Source organism: Centroberyx affinis, unplaced genomic scaffold (genome assembly GCF_046629955.1).
Source record: "Centroberyx affinis isolate AG114_WGS23_722 - 3 ecotype Tasmania unplaced genomic scaffold, CSIRO-AGI_Caff_v1 ptg000882l_1, whole genome shotgun sequence".
Classification (NCBI taxonomy): domain Eukaryota; kingdom Metazoa; phylum Chordata; class Actinopteri; order Beryciformes; family Berycidae; genus Centroberyx; species Centroberyx affinis.
The window spans coordinates 117,501-138,135 of NW_027279472.1; the positions used below are offsets into that span (position 1 = coordinate 117,501).

A 20,635-nucleotide genomic window follows, 5' to 3' on the forward strand; every position below is an offset into this window, starting at 1 on the left:
AAATAGTTTGATGTTACCTTTTTATGACTGTCAAACAACTGCAAGATCATTAAAGTGTCAAAATGCTAGCATGACTGCTCTCTTGAATGGAAGTTTGCGCTGAAGTTTGCTAGCTTGTTAGCATTTTGTGACTTACAGAAAATAAACATTTTAACGATGATATAGGTCTTTGATAACCGTGAAAAGGTAACAACACATTATTTACACCATATATATATATATATATACAGTATATATATGTTTCACATAAATGATCAGATTACAGAAAAAGCAGCCACAGAAAATGACGATTTTTTGTTTTGCCCATAGAAATATAGCGGGGCATATCATGTACCGCACTTTGTGGGCGTGGCCTGTCTGAAACATCACGCTATTCTTATATCTGTCAGTTACAAATTTGGTTGGATCTCCATGAGTTTTGCACCAGAGACTGGGCAATGATATACGGAGCCCCTCTGGGGTCACATGGTAGAAAAAAAACTCAATGTGTAAATCTGTGCGAACGGATTTGGTAACTGTGCGCACGGATTTCTAAACCGTGCCCTCAGATTCACAATCCGTGCGAACGGATTTGTATTGTGAATCCGAGGGCATGGTTTTAAAATCCATTTGCACAGTTTACAAATCCGTTCGCACGGATTTACACATCAAGTTTTTTTTTCTACCATATGACCCCAGAGGGGCTCCATAATGTTACATCTGCATCAAAACTGTGCAAACATATGGAGGGAACATTAAGATAACTAACTATAACTTCAAATGCTCAAACAGTAGTTTAGTTAACATCCATCCAGCTGCAGTATTATTGGTTTGTGTTAGCCTGGTTGTTGCTATAGTTTTCTAGCCTTGCTAGCTATTTGGATAGCTACTAGCAAAAGAAATGTGAATATAGTGACATTCCTGAATAATGGGGAGGAGATGGGCATTTTCATGGGAAAAATCATAAAATTTTATGATTTTACTTTTACTCAGAATTTTAAATGAGATACTTTTTACTTTTACTTAAGTAGGCTTTTATACCAGTAATTTTACTTCGACTTATAGGATGTCAGCAAAGTAGCAGTAGGATATTTTAGCACTTTTTCCACCTCTGCTTTTAAATCACTCTAATTTATACTAATGTATAACCTTAACTTTGACCCTGTGCTTTTTCTTCCCTCTTATCCAGTGTAATACGTTCTACACCTAATGAACCACAGCTAATTACAATATCTGCCAGCAGTTCAAGCATGCGTTGACACTGAGCTGCTCACCTTGATGGAGAGGAACTCTGAGAAGTCTGTCGTCCTCTTCTTACAGCAGGACCAGCCCTGGACACACACACACACACACACACACACGCACATACACACACACACACACACACACCATACTGCATGTGAATTTCTTTTGAACTATATTTATTTCTCATCATCATCTAGCGAGGCTGGCACTGTACGTGTAGACAGTACTGTATTTTTATCCAACTATGTACAGTATTTTATTACAGATCAGACACTGATACAGTTGTTTATTTGTTTATTTGTTTGTTTTACCTTCAGAGCGTCGTGGAAGATGGGAACTCCTGGATGGAAGAGACAGGAATCTTTTGGAGGAAGGGGAAGAGAGGAGGAAGGAGGTTCAGTCTGTCTGCATGCACAGTAGCTTGACACACACATACGCTTACACACACACACTCAGCAGGGTACACCAGCTGTTCCTGGGGGTCATTTGAGTTGGGAGGTGTGTGTGTGTGTGTGCGTCCCATATAAGGAAGCTGGTAACAGTTGCTAGGAAGGCAGCCGTCCCTCTGGAGACACGTGGCTGACCATGCATGCTAAGCTAGCTTATAAGGCCCCACCCTCTCTCTCTCTCTCTCTCTCACACACACACACACACACATACGACATACGACATATGATAATGATGACAAAATTGATATGACATCACACTAGCCATATCCGCCATCTGACAGTAAATGCAGACCATAAGACGAAGTGTCGGTAACAAACAGCAGGCAGCGCTGGTTCCAACACCTGTTGTCACTTCACTAAACTTCACTAAACTTCACATGTTCTGGTCTTTATATAGTGGATCTGTCCATTTTGCATAGTGATTTTACATGACATGGCATGCTGAGGTCAATACACACCAACAAATCTGCTCACAACAGAGCTCAACATGGATTTAAACTTAATCCCAGACTAAAATATTGTTTCAGTGCTGGTGAAATGACTCTTAAACCAGGATTAATTCATGCCTGTTACACTGGTTATTTATTGCATATATGCTATATATTATATAAGTATAATATATGGTATATATGAATATGAAATATTGCTTTTTCAGGAATTATGAGGGGAAAAAAGCCCTAATTTCAGATTGATAATGATGTAGTTTTGAAATTTTACAATAAGTTTTGAATGAGCCTCACAGGTCCTGGAGTTGAAAAACTGACTGAACAAGTAAAGGATGATGTAAACTTTAATTCAAGAGAAAAATGAAAAAAATCCAAAGTGCAATTATGAGGTATTCATCCCACAATAGCAACTGGATATCTTTATGTATATCTGTATACCAGAAGCAAACCAGCCCACCAGTGTGCAACAAGGCTACAAAGTCAGGCTCACATGTTTCAGTTTAGACATTTCTCTGATACTTATCTAGACTGACTGACAAATATAAGCTTCACTGCCTTGATGAGCAACATTATAAGCAACCTGGACTTACCTGAATATGTAAAGTAACAGTAGAAATAGAGTAGAAACAGAGACAGAAACAGAGAGCGGGGCCTTACCGTCTTTATTCTTGTCGGTGTCAAACCTCTCCCCGCAGCCTTTGTTGTAGCACAGCAGAGCCATGTTGTGCCTCGAGGTTGGTGGGATTTCTTCTCCTCCGCTGTATATCTCTCTCTATCCCTTCGTTTTCCTCGATCTCGTCTGTCTTCCTCCTTCCCGGGCCTCCCAGCCTTAATCCTGTGACCGGTTTTCCAGAAGTTTCTCCAGCCAGGAAGAGAAGAGAAGCAGAGAGAGAGATCCAGAAAGGGGTGAGAGGAAGGGAAGGGTCTCTCTCTCTCTCTCTTTCTGGTTGGGCCTGGCTGAATGAATGATAAAAATAGCACCTCACCCTCACACCCTTCCCTCCCCTCCCCTCCCCTCTATTTCCAGCTGTCAAATCTTATCTCCAGGTGGGGGTTGAGTCTCTGCTGTCAGTCTGACCGGCCGCTACAGCAGAGACAACCTCCGACTTTCTGTGGATTTCTACTGCTGGAAAAACTCACCGTGGAATTAGGAAACATCCTGGATCTGCTCTACATGACCAAAAGCACACGGCCAGTCACAAGTCTGGACACACCTGATTGAATGTATTGTGTTTTTCATTCCCGTAAAGCCATTTTGATCTTGAGATGTGTTTCTTAGACAAATATAAATAGTGAAGTTGATGCCTATGTATGAATTTCTTTCCAAAGCCTTTTGCCTTTCCATCAAGGCAAAGGGCGGCTACTTTAAAGAATCAAAAATATAAGATAGTTTTGATTTGTTTAACACTTTTTTTTGGTCACTGCATAATTCCATTTGTGTTATTTCACAGTTTTGACGTCTTTACTGTTATTCTAAAATGTGGAAAATAGTAAAAATAAAGAAAAATGTGGTGTGTCCAAACTTTTGACTGGTAGTGTTTGTGGATGCCGCTTCTAATTACTTGATTTGGCAATTTCAGCCACACCCATTGCTGACATGGTATTAAATAAAGCACACAGCCAGAGCAAGCTCCATAAACAGACACGGTCCAGTGAAGGGAAACGTTAACGCTACAGCATGTATTGACATGAAGAGAGAGTGCTGGAGTGCTGTAACATGCAAAATGTAAATAATACCAAAAAATAATAATACCAAGGCACACTTTTTGCAGTGAAATATATGAAAAGGCCTTAATTGTATTGGCTCACCACCAACTCAACAAATGTGGAGTGCTAATCTGGTACTGGTGCAGATGCAGGCATGTACCAGATATTTGATCTGATTATTTATTTTTTGTTATTTTCATTATTAGTATTACTATAATGATGTTTGACTTTTGATGATGGACTGTGCCAAAATAATAAATAATAATAATAAAAATGTGAAAAAAATAAACACCAGTTGTACCATCAGCCTGATTCTGGCCCTATAACAAGAATTCAAATATGTTCCGTCACTATGCATATTCTGTTAAAATAGGTTGTGTTGAAAAATAACATAAATGTGCTTTGCCCCATGCTAGACACCTAGATATATTGTAATGACACACCTTTTTTTAAGAGTGCAGTTGAATAAGATAAGAACTTCAGTGGGTAATTGGATGAAATGTGTATTTTTAAGAAAAAAACCCCAACAATTTTCTAGGATATGTTTATGTGTTTGTGTACCTAAATCTCTCTTCTTGCTTTTATTCTGAGCACACCGAGACGAACCAGCAACTGCGGTTGACACGACAATAAATTACTGCATCTGAAGACAAAACACTTCTGCTCTCTCCTCCTCTGTTTCCATGGGCAGCACATCCTCAGTGATATATCTCTTTTTAAAGACCACTTAGTCAAAAACAAAACCCCTTAAACACACCCGAACACATCACCCCAGGCGTCCGAAGCCCTGTTGAGTGATTTTGGAACAAGAGCGCACACAAACAGTTTCATTATTCAAAACATAGCAGGAGGTGGGAGCCCGCCTGTTGAAGCTCTCGCAGCGGGGGGGAGGGGGGGGGGGGGCACTCCGGCTCTGGACCGGCTCGAGCGTTTCTGCTGACAGCTAAATGGCCCCGGCGTTCACCGGCTGGTGGAAGTGCTTTAAGTCGGCGTGTCACAGCAGGGGGGGGGGGGGGGGGGGAGTGATGAGGAGGACAGAAAGGAAAAACAACAAAAAACCAACAACCAGGAAAACGGCAACTACCCAATGGGAAGGAGTGGTAATTGTATGCTTTAGTTTGGCAGCAGCAGTGACGAGGTTCCCCGCTGTTTCAGGAAGTTGTTCCCCTGCACATTTGAAGGAGGTTACTGATGTAATTGTCTGATGTTAATGCATTTTTACAAGCATTTTAAGACAATAAAAACCAAATTATGGTTATATGATGGTAGTAAACACAGCTGTTTCTTGCTTTACGCGGACTACACGTCACTGTTTTTTGGTTTGTTTTTTCCTTTCTTGAAATTTACATGACCTCTCTTGGTAACCGTTGGTAACCATGCACCCTCATGTGTTGATCTAAAACACATACATTTCAAGCTCACAATGGCTGAGATAAAATGCACTTACAGATCCTGGAGCTGCTTTTTTTTTTAGCCATCATTATTAAGACAACGTTATTACAGTGGATAAGGCAGTAGAGAGTCCTTTGCCTAACAAGCAAACACATTCATCATCAGATTCTCATGTATGCTGACGGACTGATCCTGAACTCATCGAAAGTTACGATATGATTGGACGGTCGGGTTGGGGCAAACAAAATTGGGGCCCCCAAAAAGGTAGAAACGGCCCTGGTAGTATATGATATAACTGGATATGTCTTTCTCCCCTGGGAACACATCATCACATTGCTTTTCTTTGCTAATATCATGAGACATTTTAGGGAAGATTTTCAAGGCATTTTACTTACTCTTTAATTTCCCGCTAAATTATGTGTGAAAACCCCGAGGACAGAGTCGGTGGCATTTTGAATCATCATCGTCAATTCAGTTGTGATATCCTGGTGCAATTAGTCTACAAATGAGAAGATTGGCCGCCTCTATCTCACACCAGCGGAATTGTTAGTTCTGTAGCATTGCACAAGTTAAGATCACATTTCCCATAAAACCCCACTGCTTCCTGTTGCAGAAGGAATCTTTGGTCACAGGTTTTCTCTTCTAACATGTTTATCCTCATCCACTTTACTGAGGAGAGTAAACATGTTGTAAGTGATTTTTTTGCATCAGCCTTTCACTCCAGCTGTTGAGAAACTCTTTCAGCTTTAACTCCGTTCGCTCTGGTAGAACAGAACCTCTTCCTGTTTTGTGCCGTAAAGCTGTTTTGTTCCCTCCAAATCCACCAGGTGGAGAAACAATGGAAAACGCAGAGTAAACGCTGCCAATCTTCTCAGCGATTGGTCTGGTTTCTTTACGGTAATTAACATCTCAACAACAATGTGGTAATGATCTATTGTTGTTAAAATGCTACATGTAGCACCTTTAATTACAGTCATTATTGGGAATTGGGACGTCTGCAGGTTTCAGAAGGTCGGGGTGGCAGTAGCCTAGATCAGTGGTTCTCAACCTTTTTCTTATTAAGGACCCCTAATTTAGTCCACATTAGGGCCACGGACCCCCATTTGATCCCAAATCTGAGAATATTTTTATTGTCAGATATGATTTTGTCCAGAATTCCATGACTATCTGTACTGTAGGTAGAGAGATAACAGAGAAACTATGATCAAAATAGTCATTCTAAAATGACAAATTAATGAAGTGTAACAATTCATCAATTTGCTGAGGACCCCCTGGAATGCCCTCAAGGACCCCTGGTGGTCCCCGGACCCCACGTTGAGAACCACTGGCCTAGATGTAGAGAAACCGATTCGAAAACCCCAGACCAGCTGGGAAAATGCAGTTGAAGGGAGTGAATGCGTAACACTCTCTCCTCCCTCAACAACTACCATGAATGTGCCTTTGGGCAAGGCATTTAACCACAAACTGCTGCTCAGTGGCTGCCAGCAGAAGCATGACAGTGTGTAAGTGTGTGAATATGAAGCAGGATGTCACATGTGTGCTCAGTCAACTTTCCCTGGATAAATACAGGTTAAAAAAGTTATACGTCTAAGACTTTTTTTGACAGAATAAAACGTTAGACCAATTTTGCAGAAAATTGAGAAAAAAATAAGTAGCATTAGAATAAAGGTCTGCGTAATCGGATTGATTTCTCACACTGTATTTAAGAGTCAGAAGCTATATTTAACTATTTCAAAAGCCTTTCAAAGCCTTGAATTTAGATCATTAGAGTTTTTAAGACTCCGTTTGCAGTTTGAGGCTGAGAGACGAGACAGTGGTTCCTGTACAAAAACTCAAAAACAATCAAGTAGGAATGGAAAATGACTTTTTATTTCTTCCAAAAAAAAGAGAGAGAAAACAAAATCCCTAGAATAAACAAATATACTGCTGTAAAATAAAAGCCCATGATTTTTTGTTTTTATTTCAACTGTAACATTTGTTTGCCTTTCCATGCTCGATACAATCCATATATTTCTGCTTTAAATAAATAGAAAAAAAACAAATGTACAAAGAGATTAGGGGGAGGAGACAGAGAAGAGAGAGAGAGCCAGAGATTAAAAGGTGTACTTCGCTCAAAATCATTTGGCATCATTGACAATTCATGGCTGATCCTGATGTCTGGGGAGGTATGCAGTCCTCCAGTCTGCATCGTCTGTCTGTTTACCCCAACCCCCCCGTTTGAGTAGTAATCATACCTATATACTGCTGTAATAATGTTAATATCTTTCATGTTCAGAAAAATAAAGAGTAAATGAAAAATAATGTCATTGCAGATTATGAGAGTATGTATGTAAGCTCTGTGTGTGTGTGTGTGTGTGTGTGTGTGTGTGTGTGTGAATGTGTGTATTCTCTATATACAGAATAGTGAGGCAGCAATCCGAGGGTTCTTACCAAAAATCACACAGATGTAGAAAAAACAGAACGTGCACAAGAAGAGATCTTTGATTCGACACACCGACTCACTGACAAAACGAGGGGGATTTATCCGTTTAACAGCCTCTCTCTCTCTCTCTCCCTTTTCTTTCGTTGACACTGACTCTGCCACGGCTGCAACGCGCGCAGCTGCCCACAGATGGCGCCACAACAGTGGAAAATCCACAGGACAAACTGCCATTAAGGAGATGTGCTGCAAGTAATAAATGTGACATCTTTGGGAACAGTAACCAAAAAAAAAAAAAAAAAAGTTTGGCGCTCCGTTTTGCTACAGTGGCTCATATATCGACAGTACAAACATCTGTCAAATTCAGTTTATCAACTGATGAACCTGCTTTTTATGGACAACAAGTGACAAGTCAGTCTGAAACCTTCCGCTATTTGTCCGTCTTGCCCTTCATCTCGTCCGGCCGGTCGACAGGCGACACGTTTTAAACGGGGACAACAAGAGGAGAGAATTTATCATCGTCATCGTCATCATCACCATCATCATCGTCACATCATGCTTTTTGGAAAAAAGGACAACAAACATCGACAACGATACAACCATGCACTCGCTGACCGCAGAGAGAGGGGGGGATTCCTGGACGGGACGGTCTGGTCTGGTCTCATTATCATCTGCTACACTCTGGATTTCCACCTGCTCTTCAACTAGAAGCAGAAGCCAGACACATTATATATGGCATCAAGGTTCTCCAAACATCCTTCTCCTCCTAAATTCATATGTTACAACAGCGTAGAGAGGCGGCAGCAGCTTTAAAAGTCAAGCTGGGACAATGTGGGCAAGGGAAAGTGAAAGACTAACACTCTCTCCTCCCTCAGTAACTGCTACTGAGGTGCCTGTAACCCCCAAACTGGTGGTCACCAGCCACCAGTAGAAGAAGAAGTGGTTGCACTGGGCAGCTCCCAGCAGTGAATATGTGGAACTGTGCGAATGTGAGGCTGAAAAAAAAAAAGAGCCAAAAGCCTTTCCCTGGATAAATTACATCAAAGGTGATCAAAATTACCGACATGATAAAGCTGCAATAATTACTGGTAGTTGAACCGAAGCTAAGGAGACGAGGAGAGGAGCCGATAACATTTCTGAGACCCAGCAAAGTAATTATCTGACCGCCGTAGTCTCCTCTTCCACACTCTCCCTCTCTCTCTCTCTTCCTCTCTCTGCCCCCCTTTTGTCCATTTGAAACCAGCTCAGATACACAGACACAGAAAACCTCATCTCAACAGGCAGGGCTGGATTCCATGCAGAGAAAAAAAAAAAATTTCAGAGTTCTATATAAAAACAACAACAACAACGAAAAAAGCCATCAGAAAGGGAAAGAAAGGAAAAAAGTAAGGACTGACCGAGAGGAACACGAGACTCGGATTCGTCTAGGAAAAACAGCTGTGCTCATCGAAAAACTCCTAACACCAGAGAACTCCAGGAGTCGGCCCGATCTAGGTCAAACAGTTCTCTTAGTGTTTGATTTAACCTGCTTTTAAGTACTAGATGGGTGTGGTTTACAGCATCAGGACAATTTCAATAGTGTCAGGAAAGATGGCAGTCACACAAAAGTATCCTTAGTTGACCCTCAAATACTTTCCTGCGATTGTCTAAACATTACGGCACTTACTTTATCGTCCTGTATACAAAATCGCACCATTTGGGACTCTAAGCAGGTTAATGCAAACATCAGGAATTATTTGGGAAATACTGTTCATCCAAGTCTGCAGTCAGGCCCTCTAAACAGCCTGATCTGAGGTCACTTTTGCCTCCATCCCCACTGGTTTACTATTAAAGTCCAGGGGGGACGATGACCCGATTCTGGATCAGCGGGCTTCTCTTACTGACGTGCCAATTCATCAAACCAGAGTAGAGACAAAAGGACAGCTGTCGTAGAAAAAAAGGACATCGTGGAACCATGTTTAGAATCCACTGTGGCGCCAAAACACCGACATCCATTAAGAACTCAATAGTTTCACGGGCGTCCATCTTGGGAGCCCAAAGGCAACGGCGCCTCCATCTGGATCGTCCATTTTGAGGACGGAGAAGTTCCACCGTGTCCACGTTAGGGACATGGGCGAAGTCAGGGGGAGGAGGACATGTTGTCAAAGGCCAACAGCAACACCAGAAAGAGGCTTTCTGTTCTGCTTGATAGACAAACTGTTGGCCTGTCCAGTGCCATCCAGATACACGGAGAAAGACCACGACTCCACCACCTTGGCTGGAGCCAAAAACCCAGGACAAAATGAATGTTGCTTTACTAACAGGGCTGGAAACTTTACCTACCGAATTGATTTTTCAAATTGAGAGGAACGTCTGAACAACGGTTGGTTAACTGCCGAAGTGGCTAGTTGGGCAGACAACTTACCAACCACTGGTAAAATTTACTGGCATTTGACTGAAGCTGACTTCCCAACCTGCTTAGTATCATCAAAAGCGATTGGCCAAGATATTGTCCTTACAATACCGAACTTGCTCTGGAAAAGTCTGTTTTTCACGCAAACAAGTCTCCCGCTTGTCACAAAAGGGGGCGATTTACAAAAGACCTGGATATCGAAAAGCATCTGATTCGCTGTGTAGGTTCAACGGTCCAATCGGAGACGGTTTGTAGGCTGCTGACATCACAACGAGAGGCGCGGAGATGGCCGATGTTACTGAAGCCCAGTGAGACGGGGAACTTAGACGAGGAGCTCATCTACCGGACGCTGAAGCGATGCCGACGGTGAAGAAGTGAAGAGTGCGCTCGAAGCTACAAAAGCGAACCGCAAAGTCTGAACGAGGCCCGGGCCGCAGAGCCAGACTCCGCAGGAAGGTTTCGTCTACAGCTAACAGACAGATAGACACACCAAGAGATAATAGAGCTATAGTTACTAGACAATGGCAGAGGACAAGTGGGGAAACCTACTGTAGGAAGTCTGCTACAGGGTTGGAGGAGGATACTATGAAGAGTCTAGAGCTAACACAAGACTGCGACAAGAAGCGTCTAAGAGCAATACCTATCCAACAGCGACGTGATGAGATGGAAGTAGACAATCTAGATGGAAAGTGGTTATTATTATTATTTTTTTTACATATCTACACATACCAAACAGTGACAAAGCAGGCTAAATAAGCATTTTAGAGATAGACCAACTAGACAGGGCTGAGAGACTGGAGCAGGAGTCTAGAGATAGAGGTTTACACAGCAGAACGGATGGTGGATGCAATAAGACTGGACTATCACTGATGGTTAGGAGGCAGAGACTGGACTGGGACTGGGACTGGGGACGGGACTAAAAAAAACTGTTTCAAGTCCATCGTTAGCATGGCGGGAAAATATTTTTTTTTTGTCTACTGGCCACAGTCGCCGGTGCAACCCAAAATTCACAAATCACTTTCACTATTTTACCAGCCATCTAGACTTTTAGAATAGAACAGGACCTTCATACAATGGTTGGTTAGTAGTAGATAAACTTGTTAGGCCACAGTCAAAATTCACCAGATTTTGGTTGGCGTTAATTTCCCCCCTGGTGATTAGATTGCTTATCTCTGCATGGGAACCCTGTAACTTGGTGATGCTATCTAGCGCTCACAAACGTTAGGTTGAGACACAACGGTATCAAGTTACTGTAAAACCCAGAACTATCCCGACAAATATCAAATCTCTCTTTCAACTTTAAGCCATCACGCCAGAAAAAAAACAAACTGCACACTACGGCAGGATAGTCACTTCAGTGCAAAATTTCTGCATGTGCATTTTGCAACAAAATTAGATTTTACAAAAACAAATAATATAAGCAAAAAAACAAGCAAATATTGTGTCAAACTCGCTGGCTTACATTTAGTTCAAAATTTGACCCTCAGAAATAGCCCTCAATGGAAAACGTACACACGCTTGTGTAAGCACACACATGAACACACACCAATATGTGCATTATGCACAAATATACAAACAGTCAAAATCATGGCAACGGATGCTTTGGCTGAGGAATGGCCATGACCTCTTACATGTTGACCGCCGAGTTAAATTTGATCCCCAAGTGAAAGGATTTCCTGGAACCACAGAGCGAGGGCGAGGCCAACGGTTCGCTGTTCGTTTGGCTCTCGGCGCAGAATCACACTTAACCACCGCTCACTTCAATTCAGTGCAATATAATGCAAACGAATTCAACTTGATTCAATAACATTCAACTCACTCAGTCAGTGCTGCTGTCATTAATCATTGGCACATAATGTGGATCTGCCAATAGGTAGTTCCTAATGAAAAAGCTCTTACTTTAGAAACCTTTGATGCCCGAGCCTGGTTGGTCAGCTGAGGACACAACTAGACAAGTGGAGGTGAACTGAGAATACAGACACACACAGAAGACACAGGCACTGACAGGATACAGCTAACTGGCCAGTGATGCTAACAATTGCTCTTCATGTTGTTTATTATTTTACAAAATAATCAATTCTTACCATTTTGCAGTCTGGCTACAGTGATGACAGCCGAAAATGTCAAAATCAGCACGTGTAAAATCATGCCTGGCTAACAAAAATGGAAAATCATGGTTTAGATCTGGTTCACAGACAATTTGAAGTACCTGACTTGAATGGGAATCTATAAATGGGTGACAATCGTGTAGCCCGGTAGCATGTTTTTCCAGCCAAACCTGTCTTTCTGTGTGTATCTGTAGCTTTAGGGAGAAAAACAAAAACAAAGACTTCAGTTTAAACAATGCAACAACAAACGCTCAACTACTACTAACAGTAAATGGGTCGACAAACTGACACGTCTTCGCCATCTAGTTCAGGGGGAGGATTTTGACGAGCTGGACCCATCGAACATTCAGGTGAAATTGCAGAGGAAACAGACTGAAAAATACAAAGATATATTAACAGACCGGAAAAACTAGGGCAACACACCGACGAGAGCCGTCTCTTAGATCGCTCACTGATTGGACAGTTGTGGACGCGGACAGCGAATGAGGGAGGGGATGGAGGAGGAGGAGGCGGGGCTTTTTTTTTTTTCAACGCCTCAATCTAATGGGTTAGTTGCAAAGGCGTTGTCTGTGTCTGAAACTCTTACCGCACACACACACACTTTTTGTGCACACATATGCACACACACACTAACAAACACTCGTCCTCTCCTAAGTGCTCCTCAGTTGCCATCCAGGCGGACAGTAACCCAGAAAGGACAAATAGCACCAGTATGAAATAAAGCTAATTCAGCAAGTGACTCTCATAGGTAGGATTTCCTCACCCTCCCTCTCTCTCTCTCTTTCCACCTTTCTCTCTCACCCTCGTTCTCCCTCTCCTGCTTTGAAACTTTACTCCATCAATAGGATTTGTAGCACAAGTTAGACAACAGAACAGAAAGAAGCTACAGTGCAGACACACACACACACACACACTCACGCAAGGAGTTGTTTCAGACAAAGACAAGCCACGATGACATCTCCCACCTTCCCCGATCCCTCCCCACCCCATCCCTCCAATCCCTCCATCCTCTGTCAATGTCGTCTCCCCCTCCCCTCTTTCCTCCCCTCCTTTTTTGGTGTCGGTTGGTTCTCTTGTCGTCTGTCGTTTTAGCTCGTTCGCATCGCTCCTCTGCCCGTCCGATCGTCCTCTGTGTGTTTTCTTCTGTTTGTTTGTTTGTCGCTTTTGGCACTCTGCTTCCCCCTGACTGGATTACATGAACTGCATCTAGAGAGGGGGGGAGGGAGGGAGGGAGAGAGAGAGGGGGGGAGGGAGGGAGAGAGAGAGAATTATACTGTATGTTATTTTGATTTGATCATTCTACCAATGCATAGAAAATTACTTTGATGCTATAATTAATCATGCAAATAAATCAGCATTTTTCAAAACATTTTGATGTATAGCAACTGATGATGTCATAAATTAAATAATAATGTAATAACTTGTCAAAATGTTACAAAATGTCCGTCTATATGAGTCAAAAATGTAATGAAAACTGTTTGTGAGAATTTCAGAGTAATGTCCTGTTAATTACATTAAGACATTATTACTTCATAACGGGCGTAACATATTTTGAACTGATGATATAATAATTATACTGAATAACAATGGAATAACTCATAAGAAGTACAACGCAATAACTCAAGTGGTTACATTATTTGGCAATGTTATTATTATATCATAAGTTAAAAACAGGTTACAACCCTTATGAAGTCATAATCGCTGGCAATAATGTGCTGTTATTACATTATCCAGCAACTTATTACATTAACAGGTTTTATTACATGTTCAACCTATTTAGAGAGACATTTTACTGCATTGTGACAAGTTATTACATTTTCTGTCAGTTATTACATCATCAGTTGCTATGCAATGTTTGTACAGTATGTGTGTATGAATACATATAATACAGCATATACGAATAAAGACAGATGGCTATTAGTGGGATTGAACTTATGATGTTCCGGTTATGGGATGGCATTAACCAAAAGGCCACCATGCCCCCCCAGGGTGTCAGTGTGTATATGTGTGTGTGTTACCTGGGCTCCGGGCATGGGTGCGAAGGGGTTGGTGGGTCTGAGAACAGGCTGGTTGTACATCATTGGCTGAGGAGCCATCACTGGTACCCCACCCATCTGACCCATCTGGGGAGGGACCTGGAGAGGGGGGGATGACAAACACACACACACACACACACACAGGGGGAGGGTAAGAGAGAGGCGAGGGAGTGAGAGAGAGAGGAGAGAGACAGGGGGAGGTGAGAAAGACAGAGAGAGAGAGAAAGAAAATTACAGAAGGAAAAGAAAAACAAACACAAAACATAAGGAAAAAACAACATAGCAAGACAAAGAAAACAGAAAGACGGAAAGAAAGTGAGAAATGAAATAGAGCAAAAAAGAAAGAAAGAAAGAAAAAAGAAAAGAGGGACAAGAAAGGAAGAACAGGGTAGACATAAGAACATAGTCATTTGGAAGTAATTACATCTGTGTGTTTATGTACATATGTATGTATGCATGTATGTACATACTGTATATACATATCTTTTTGAAAGGCTGTGTTTATGTGTGTGTGTGTGTGTGTGTGCGCGCTCACCATTCCATACACAGGCACTTGCGGTGTGGTCATGGGGAAAGCCATGGGAGCTGGAGCCTGCAGTGGCAGAGAGGCACAAACCAGGAATCAGCTAACAGCAGGCGGAAAGAGCAGTGAGTGATTATAGCTCTACTCACATAGCAGAGCCAGACTGGGTCAAACAGCAGTCGCAAACACTTTTCACGCTTTGCTTCAGCCTGATTACGTGCCAGACAGGCGTGGTTTGCCATATAGGACTACAGAAACTTCAGACAATCCCGAGAAACAAACTAATCCGTCAATTCAGCGTGCTTTTCTGTGATTTACGCCTCATATAACCCTATCAGAAACCTCTAAACCCAAGAAAATATACACATGTAAACACGGAGAACACGCTTAACGCTGATGCATGTGCACAGTGAGAGCACGACGACGCAGCATGCAGCACGACTACTTAGTGGAATCCCACTGGGAGCAATCATTACCGCGGCTTTTAAAAAGGGGGTGGCTCGATAGGACAGCGTTTAGCCCTGCCCTCTCCGCTTCATAAATCAAATTCACTTCCAGCTGAACGGGGGGGGCCTCACATTTTGCGTGACGGGCAATTTGTAAATCTCCGCGCACCGCCGACGTACAGCTGCAACGAAGCCGCTGATTTCACCGTGGAACATTTGTGAAAAGTGAATATTCATGATGCGGCGTCGTATCAGTTGATGTCCCAAAAGAAAGTCAGTATACAAGATCAGTGTAGAAGATGTAGTGCAGGGCGCATCGTGCACAACAGCAGGCAACATATTACACATTCACAAATATTAATATTAACAGTGTTATCGCCTACAGCAATTCTGTGTTATTGTTTTACAGAGTACATATACAGACAGATATCATGGCAACCTGTCTAAAATACTACAAATACGCATTGTTATTTCTCAGTGGAGTCGGGGAACACCTGCTAGCATTCTTCGACGTTCTGAACTGCCCTTTACACACTGACACTTGAATCAATGTTTTAAACTAATAGCATCTTGGTGAATCTATGAAAACAGGCCTGATCTGAGCAGGCGGGCCTCAAAGAGAAGAGAGAGGGATGATGAGAGGAGGGGGAGAAGACGATCCCTCTGCTACGAAACCTGAAGGAAAAGGAGGGTCAGGGCCGGGGGAACTAGCGATCTGATCCGAGGAGCCGATCGATGCGATCGATGAGGTATCGGCTTGTAAATGCCGGCCTCCAGGGGAGAGAGGCTGTGAAAGTTGATCACAACCATTGATCGGCCCGAGCTGTCGGACTCTACCCTGCGGCAGCTCGCTCTGCCATAGCGCTGGCCGGCTGCCAGAGAGGTAGAGAGAGAGAGAGAGAGAGAGAGAGAGAGAGAGAGAGAGAGTCCAAGTCAGCCAAAAACAGTTGAATTTATCCATCGGATACATTTATCGCTTGCTCAGTAATGCACTGACGGCTTGTTTTAGCATTTGAAACCATGGCCTCTTCAGTTGGATTAGCGTCAGTGTAAGAGACAGACAGCTGGGTTGCGTTCAGGAAAACTAGACGGTATAAAAAATTCTGTCTTCTCTCTGAGCCTGCGGCAGGTTGTTCTGGATTTTTTTTTTTTTTTTACCAAACTAAATCTGCCTGCATGTCTCCCTAGATTAGATTAGACTAGACTTCATCCTTTACCACACTAGAAACATGCACTAACTAATGGTCTGTCTTTCTATCTGACCGTCTAGCTGGCTGTGCGTCTGTCTCTCTTTCCATCTGTATGCATTTACTGCACATCAGCCTGTATTGTATTCTGTTTTAGCTGAAATGACAGCGGGAAGTGTGCTGCTTTAAGATTCATTTCTTTATTAAGACAGCGGGGCGGCTGACAGGGAGTCGGAGCAGAGGAGACTGTTTATTAACCACTTCACCTTCTCTTGATACGTTTCAGTCTAAATATCCATCTTTCTTTCAGCCTGCCCGTCTCCTTCTCTATCTGCCTGTGTATCAGCCTTTATATTCATCTTTTTATCTATATCTATCTTTCTTTTGTATCAGTCTTTATATCTGTCTATATCTGTATGTTTCACCCAGCTTGTCTCCCTCCCTCTCTGCCTGTGTATCAGTCTTTATATCTGTCTATATCTGTATGTTTCACCCAGCTTCTCTCCCTCCCTCTCTACCTGTGTATCTGTCTTTATATCTGTCTATATCTGTATGTTTCACCCAGCTTGTCTCCCTCCCTCTCTACCTGTGTATCTGTCTTTATATCTGTCTATATCTGTATGTTTCACGCAGCTTGTCTCCCTCCCTCTCTGCCTGTGTTATCAGTCTTTATATCTGTCTATATCTGTATGTTTCACCCAGCTTGTCTCGCTCCCTCTCTGCCTGTGCATCAGTCTTTATATCTGTCTATCTGTCTATATCTGTATGTTTCACCCAGCTTGTCTCTCTCCCTCTCTGCCTGTCTGTTTATCCATCTTTTTGTCTTTATCTCTCAGCTTGTCTGGCTGCATGTAGAGTTCTCCATTTCCTTTGGCACATGGATTTTTAGTCATTCAACACTGAATGTTATTCTGTGTCTGAACTTCTGCTATTCATGTTCCCCCTAGAGGTGACTTTCCATTCGCCCGGCCTTCTTTACCAATACGACTTCAGTTCTTAAGTGACCTGCATGGCTAAGTAACAGTTAAATAAGTAATAGGGCTTTGCTGGGTTCCTGGCTGGCATTATAAGTATGAAGCGAGCGCAGAGCGGTGCAGCCTTGCCCTTCTGGTGGGAACATCAGATGTGGGAGTTTTACTTATGCGTAATGCATGACAGCCTGCTTATCCCCTGCTATGCCACCTGTGATGTCTTATGTATTAAGAGAGGTGTTGCTGCCAATTCACCACATGCTGCGATGTGTTTTATTTATTCTCATTCATGTTTTGCTGTTTTTGAGATGTATGTTTACAGTCAGAGGTAACAGCTTTTCATTCCTGGGGACAAACTATGTAACAGTTCTATTCATATTTCCCCCCCTCTGAGGACCAAGAAACTTTAACTGTCATTTTTTCATGAGCGAAAACTTTTGCATGCTTTTGTGTTCGTTTTAGGCAGCGTACTGCCTACCTGGCACTGCAGAGACCCGGCCTTTTTTGCTTTCACAGTTGCTGGGACACGCAAGTTCTTCTTGTCATATTTTTTTAGAACTTTAAAATTGTTTAAAGAAAAGATTTTGTGAAAAAAAAAAAAATGTCAGTGTGCAGGATTTACTGAGTTTGAGTATGATGAAATGTTTTCACCAATACTGTACTTGATTCATGGACCAAAGATCACCTGCATCTCTAAAACACCTTGTTCAGAAATCCTTTTTGGATTAAACTTTTGCAATTTTGCAGAATTGCAGAAGTTCATATTGCGATTTTGATTTGTTTTTCGATTAATTGTTCAGGTCAGGTATTTTAGAAATACTACTCTATTTTTATATCTTTATACACATATATATACACATATATATATATATTTATAATAGAACAAGACAGCCAAATGACAGTTGGTTGCTGCCATAATTTATAGCAAAATCTACCATCCAGAACCAAAATTTGATAACACAAAACTGAATTGATCACTATAGGGAAATTCTTTTTGCTTGCCCCTGTCCAGAGAGGTCAGAGGTCAGAGTTCAGCTACAGAGCAGCAGCCCTGGAGCTGGTAGGGATTCGGTGTCTTGCTCAAGGACACTGCAGCAGGGCGGATGCACACCCACATTGGAAATGAAACCCAAACGCCCTGGTTGAAGGGTGGGCTCTCTAACCACTAGGCCTCCCTGCTGTTCCATTTATCTGACAGCCAGTGGTTTCCCACCCTGCTACCATAGCCAAAATAGCCTTAACATTTCCAGAATAAGTTGCTGACCCAAGTTTATCTTCCTTTGTCCCCTCTTTGGGCCCTGACCCAGATTGTGAACACCAGTGATAGATCTTCCTCGTAGGGGTTGAGGAAATTAACCGAGACGGACGAACTGAGCGGACTCCGATCTCTAACCGAGTCTCTCTGAGGAAAGCAGGGGAGCGAGAGAACGCAAGATGGAGGAGAGGAGAGAGAGAGAGAGAGAAAGACAGAGAGAGAGAGACAGAGAGAGACAGAGAGAGAGAAGGGGGGGTAACACCCTGTTCAAGCTTCCCGCTATCAGCCACTTTGCTTAGGGATGAGCACTTACAGAAGTAACTCAGAACACTGGCAGGTGGCACAGAGGTGAGGAGGTATTTGAGGAAATCAGGCAGAACAGAATCCAATTTTTTAAACAAGCGTCTCCGAGGAATGCAGGGTGGTAGAGAGGTGAGAGAGAGAGAGAGAGAGAGAGAGAGAGAGAGAGAGAGAGAGAAGAGAGAGAGAGAGAGAGAGAGAGAGAGAGAGAGAGAGAGAGAGAGAGAGAGAGAGAGAGAGGAGAGAGAGAGAGAGAGAGAGAGAGAGAGAGAGAGAGAGAAGCAGCACACAGTTCAAGGTATCAAACACCTCGGTTAGTCGTACTAAACATGGATAAGTACTTACATAACTAGTATAGAACATTCCATTCTGCCCCAGGAGAGGACGCACAAGGAAAAAAGACAGACAGAGAAAGACGGAGAGAGGGAGGGAGACAAAGAGAAAGAGAAACAGAGAGAGGGAGAACATAAGAGAGAGGGAGGGAGGGAGGGAGGGGTGATGAGAAAGAGAGTAAAGGAGAGAGAAAGAGGGAGAGTAAGAGAGAGAGAGAGAGAGAGGGCAGGAGGGTGAGAGAGACCAAATGAAAGGGAAAGAGAGATAGGATGGGATGATGAGAGAGGAAAAGTAAAAGAAAGAAAAGGAGACCAAAAGAAAGAAAGAGAGGGAGGGATGGCGAGGGAGAGACAAAGAGAAAGTGAGAGAGAGTAGGAGAGAGAAAGACAGAGAATGGGGCGGGAGGGTGAGAGAAAGATGAGAAGAGCAATAAAGAGAGAGGGAGGGCAGGAGAAAGACAAAAAGAAAGAGAGAAAGAGACAGAAATGTTGGGAGGGTGAGAGAACAATAAAAAGAAAGAGAGCAAGGGATGTAAGAGAGAGAAAAAGACAGTGTGAGAAAGACAAAAAAGAGGGAGGGATGGCAAAAAATAGAGTAAGAGAGAGAGAAACAAGAGAATGGGAAATGGGGTGAGAGAAGGAGGGGGATGATGGTGAGAAAGTGAGAAAAAGAGAAAAAAAGGGGGAGAGATGGTCAGAAAGAGGGAAAGTAAGTAAGGGAGAGAAAGGCGGAGAAAGGGAGGGAGGGCATGAGAAAGACAAAAAAGACAAGACAGACAGACAAAAACAGACAGAGAGAGAGAGAGAGATTACAAGAAGGTAGGGAAAGAGAGGGAGAGATGAGCAAAGGAAGTGCGAGTGAGAGAGAGAGAGAGAGAGAGAGAACGAGAGGTCACGATAAGGAGGTGCAGATGTCAAAGACAACGTAGCGAAAACAGGACGGGCGGATGACGGCGCAAACGGAGACATGATAAAAAAAAGAAAAGAAAGAAAGAGCGCAAACGAAGAGGAGGGGAAGGAAGACGAGTGGATGACAAAGCAAAACAGACGGAAGAAATGCGTGAAGAGAGCGAGGAAAGATAGAGAGAGAATGACAGCAGGGGTGAGAGGGAAGGTGAAGAATCAAAGAATGAAAAGGCAAAAACAGGAGAGAGCGAGGAGGAAAAAAAAAAAGAATGAGAGAGAGAGAGAGAAGGGGAGAGAGAGAGAGAGAGAGAGAGAGAGAGAGAGAGAGAGGGGAAGTGGAGGGTTAGTGACAGTTTGTCCTTGTCAGCCAGAAATTGCAGTCCAGAGATCAGGAGGACAATCAGGGGCTGGCAAGCTCAGCACACGCACACGCACACACACACACACACACACACACACACACACACACACACACACACACACAGCATGCACAGGCAGATATACAAACTCAACACACACACACACACCAATACTTTCGGCTG

The 20,635-nt window shown here is 42.9% G+C and overlaps 1 protein-coding gene and 1 long non-coding RNA gene across 2 annotated transcripts in view; both read right to left on the bottom strand.

Moving 5' to 3' along the window:
• Positions 1–2,840, bottom strand: part of LOC139645566 (cysteine and histidine-rich domain-containing protein 1) — an 8,824-nt gene extending 5,984 nt beyond the window's left edge. The window contains exons 1-3 of the mRNA XM_071521311.1: positions 2,777–2,840; positions 1,536–1,585; positions 1,254–1,310 (exon numbers count right to left, since the gene is read on the bottom strand). Of these exons, the coding sequence (XP_071377412.1) occupies positions 1,254–1,310; positions 1,536–1,585; positions 2,777–2,840 (171 nt within the window). The remainder of the gene's footprint in view (positions 1–1,253; positions 1,311–1,535; positions 1,586–2,776) is intronic.
• Positions 2,841–13,174: 10,334 nt separating this feature from the next.
• Positions 13,175–14,779, bottom strand: LOC139645564 (uncharacterized). The gene is made up of 3 exons (XR_011695249.1): positions 14,709–14,779; positions 14,156–14,272; positions 13,175–13,343 (listed from the first exon to the last, which is right to left on the bottom strand). It is a non-coding gene; the product is annotated as an uncharacterized lncRNA (long non-coding RNA).
• Between the last annotated feature and the right edge of the window lie 5,856 nt (positions 14,780–20,635).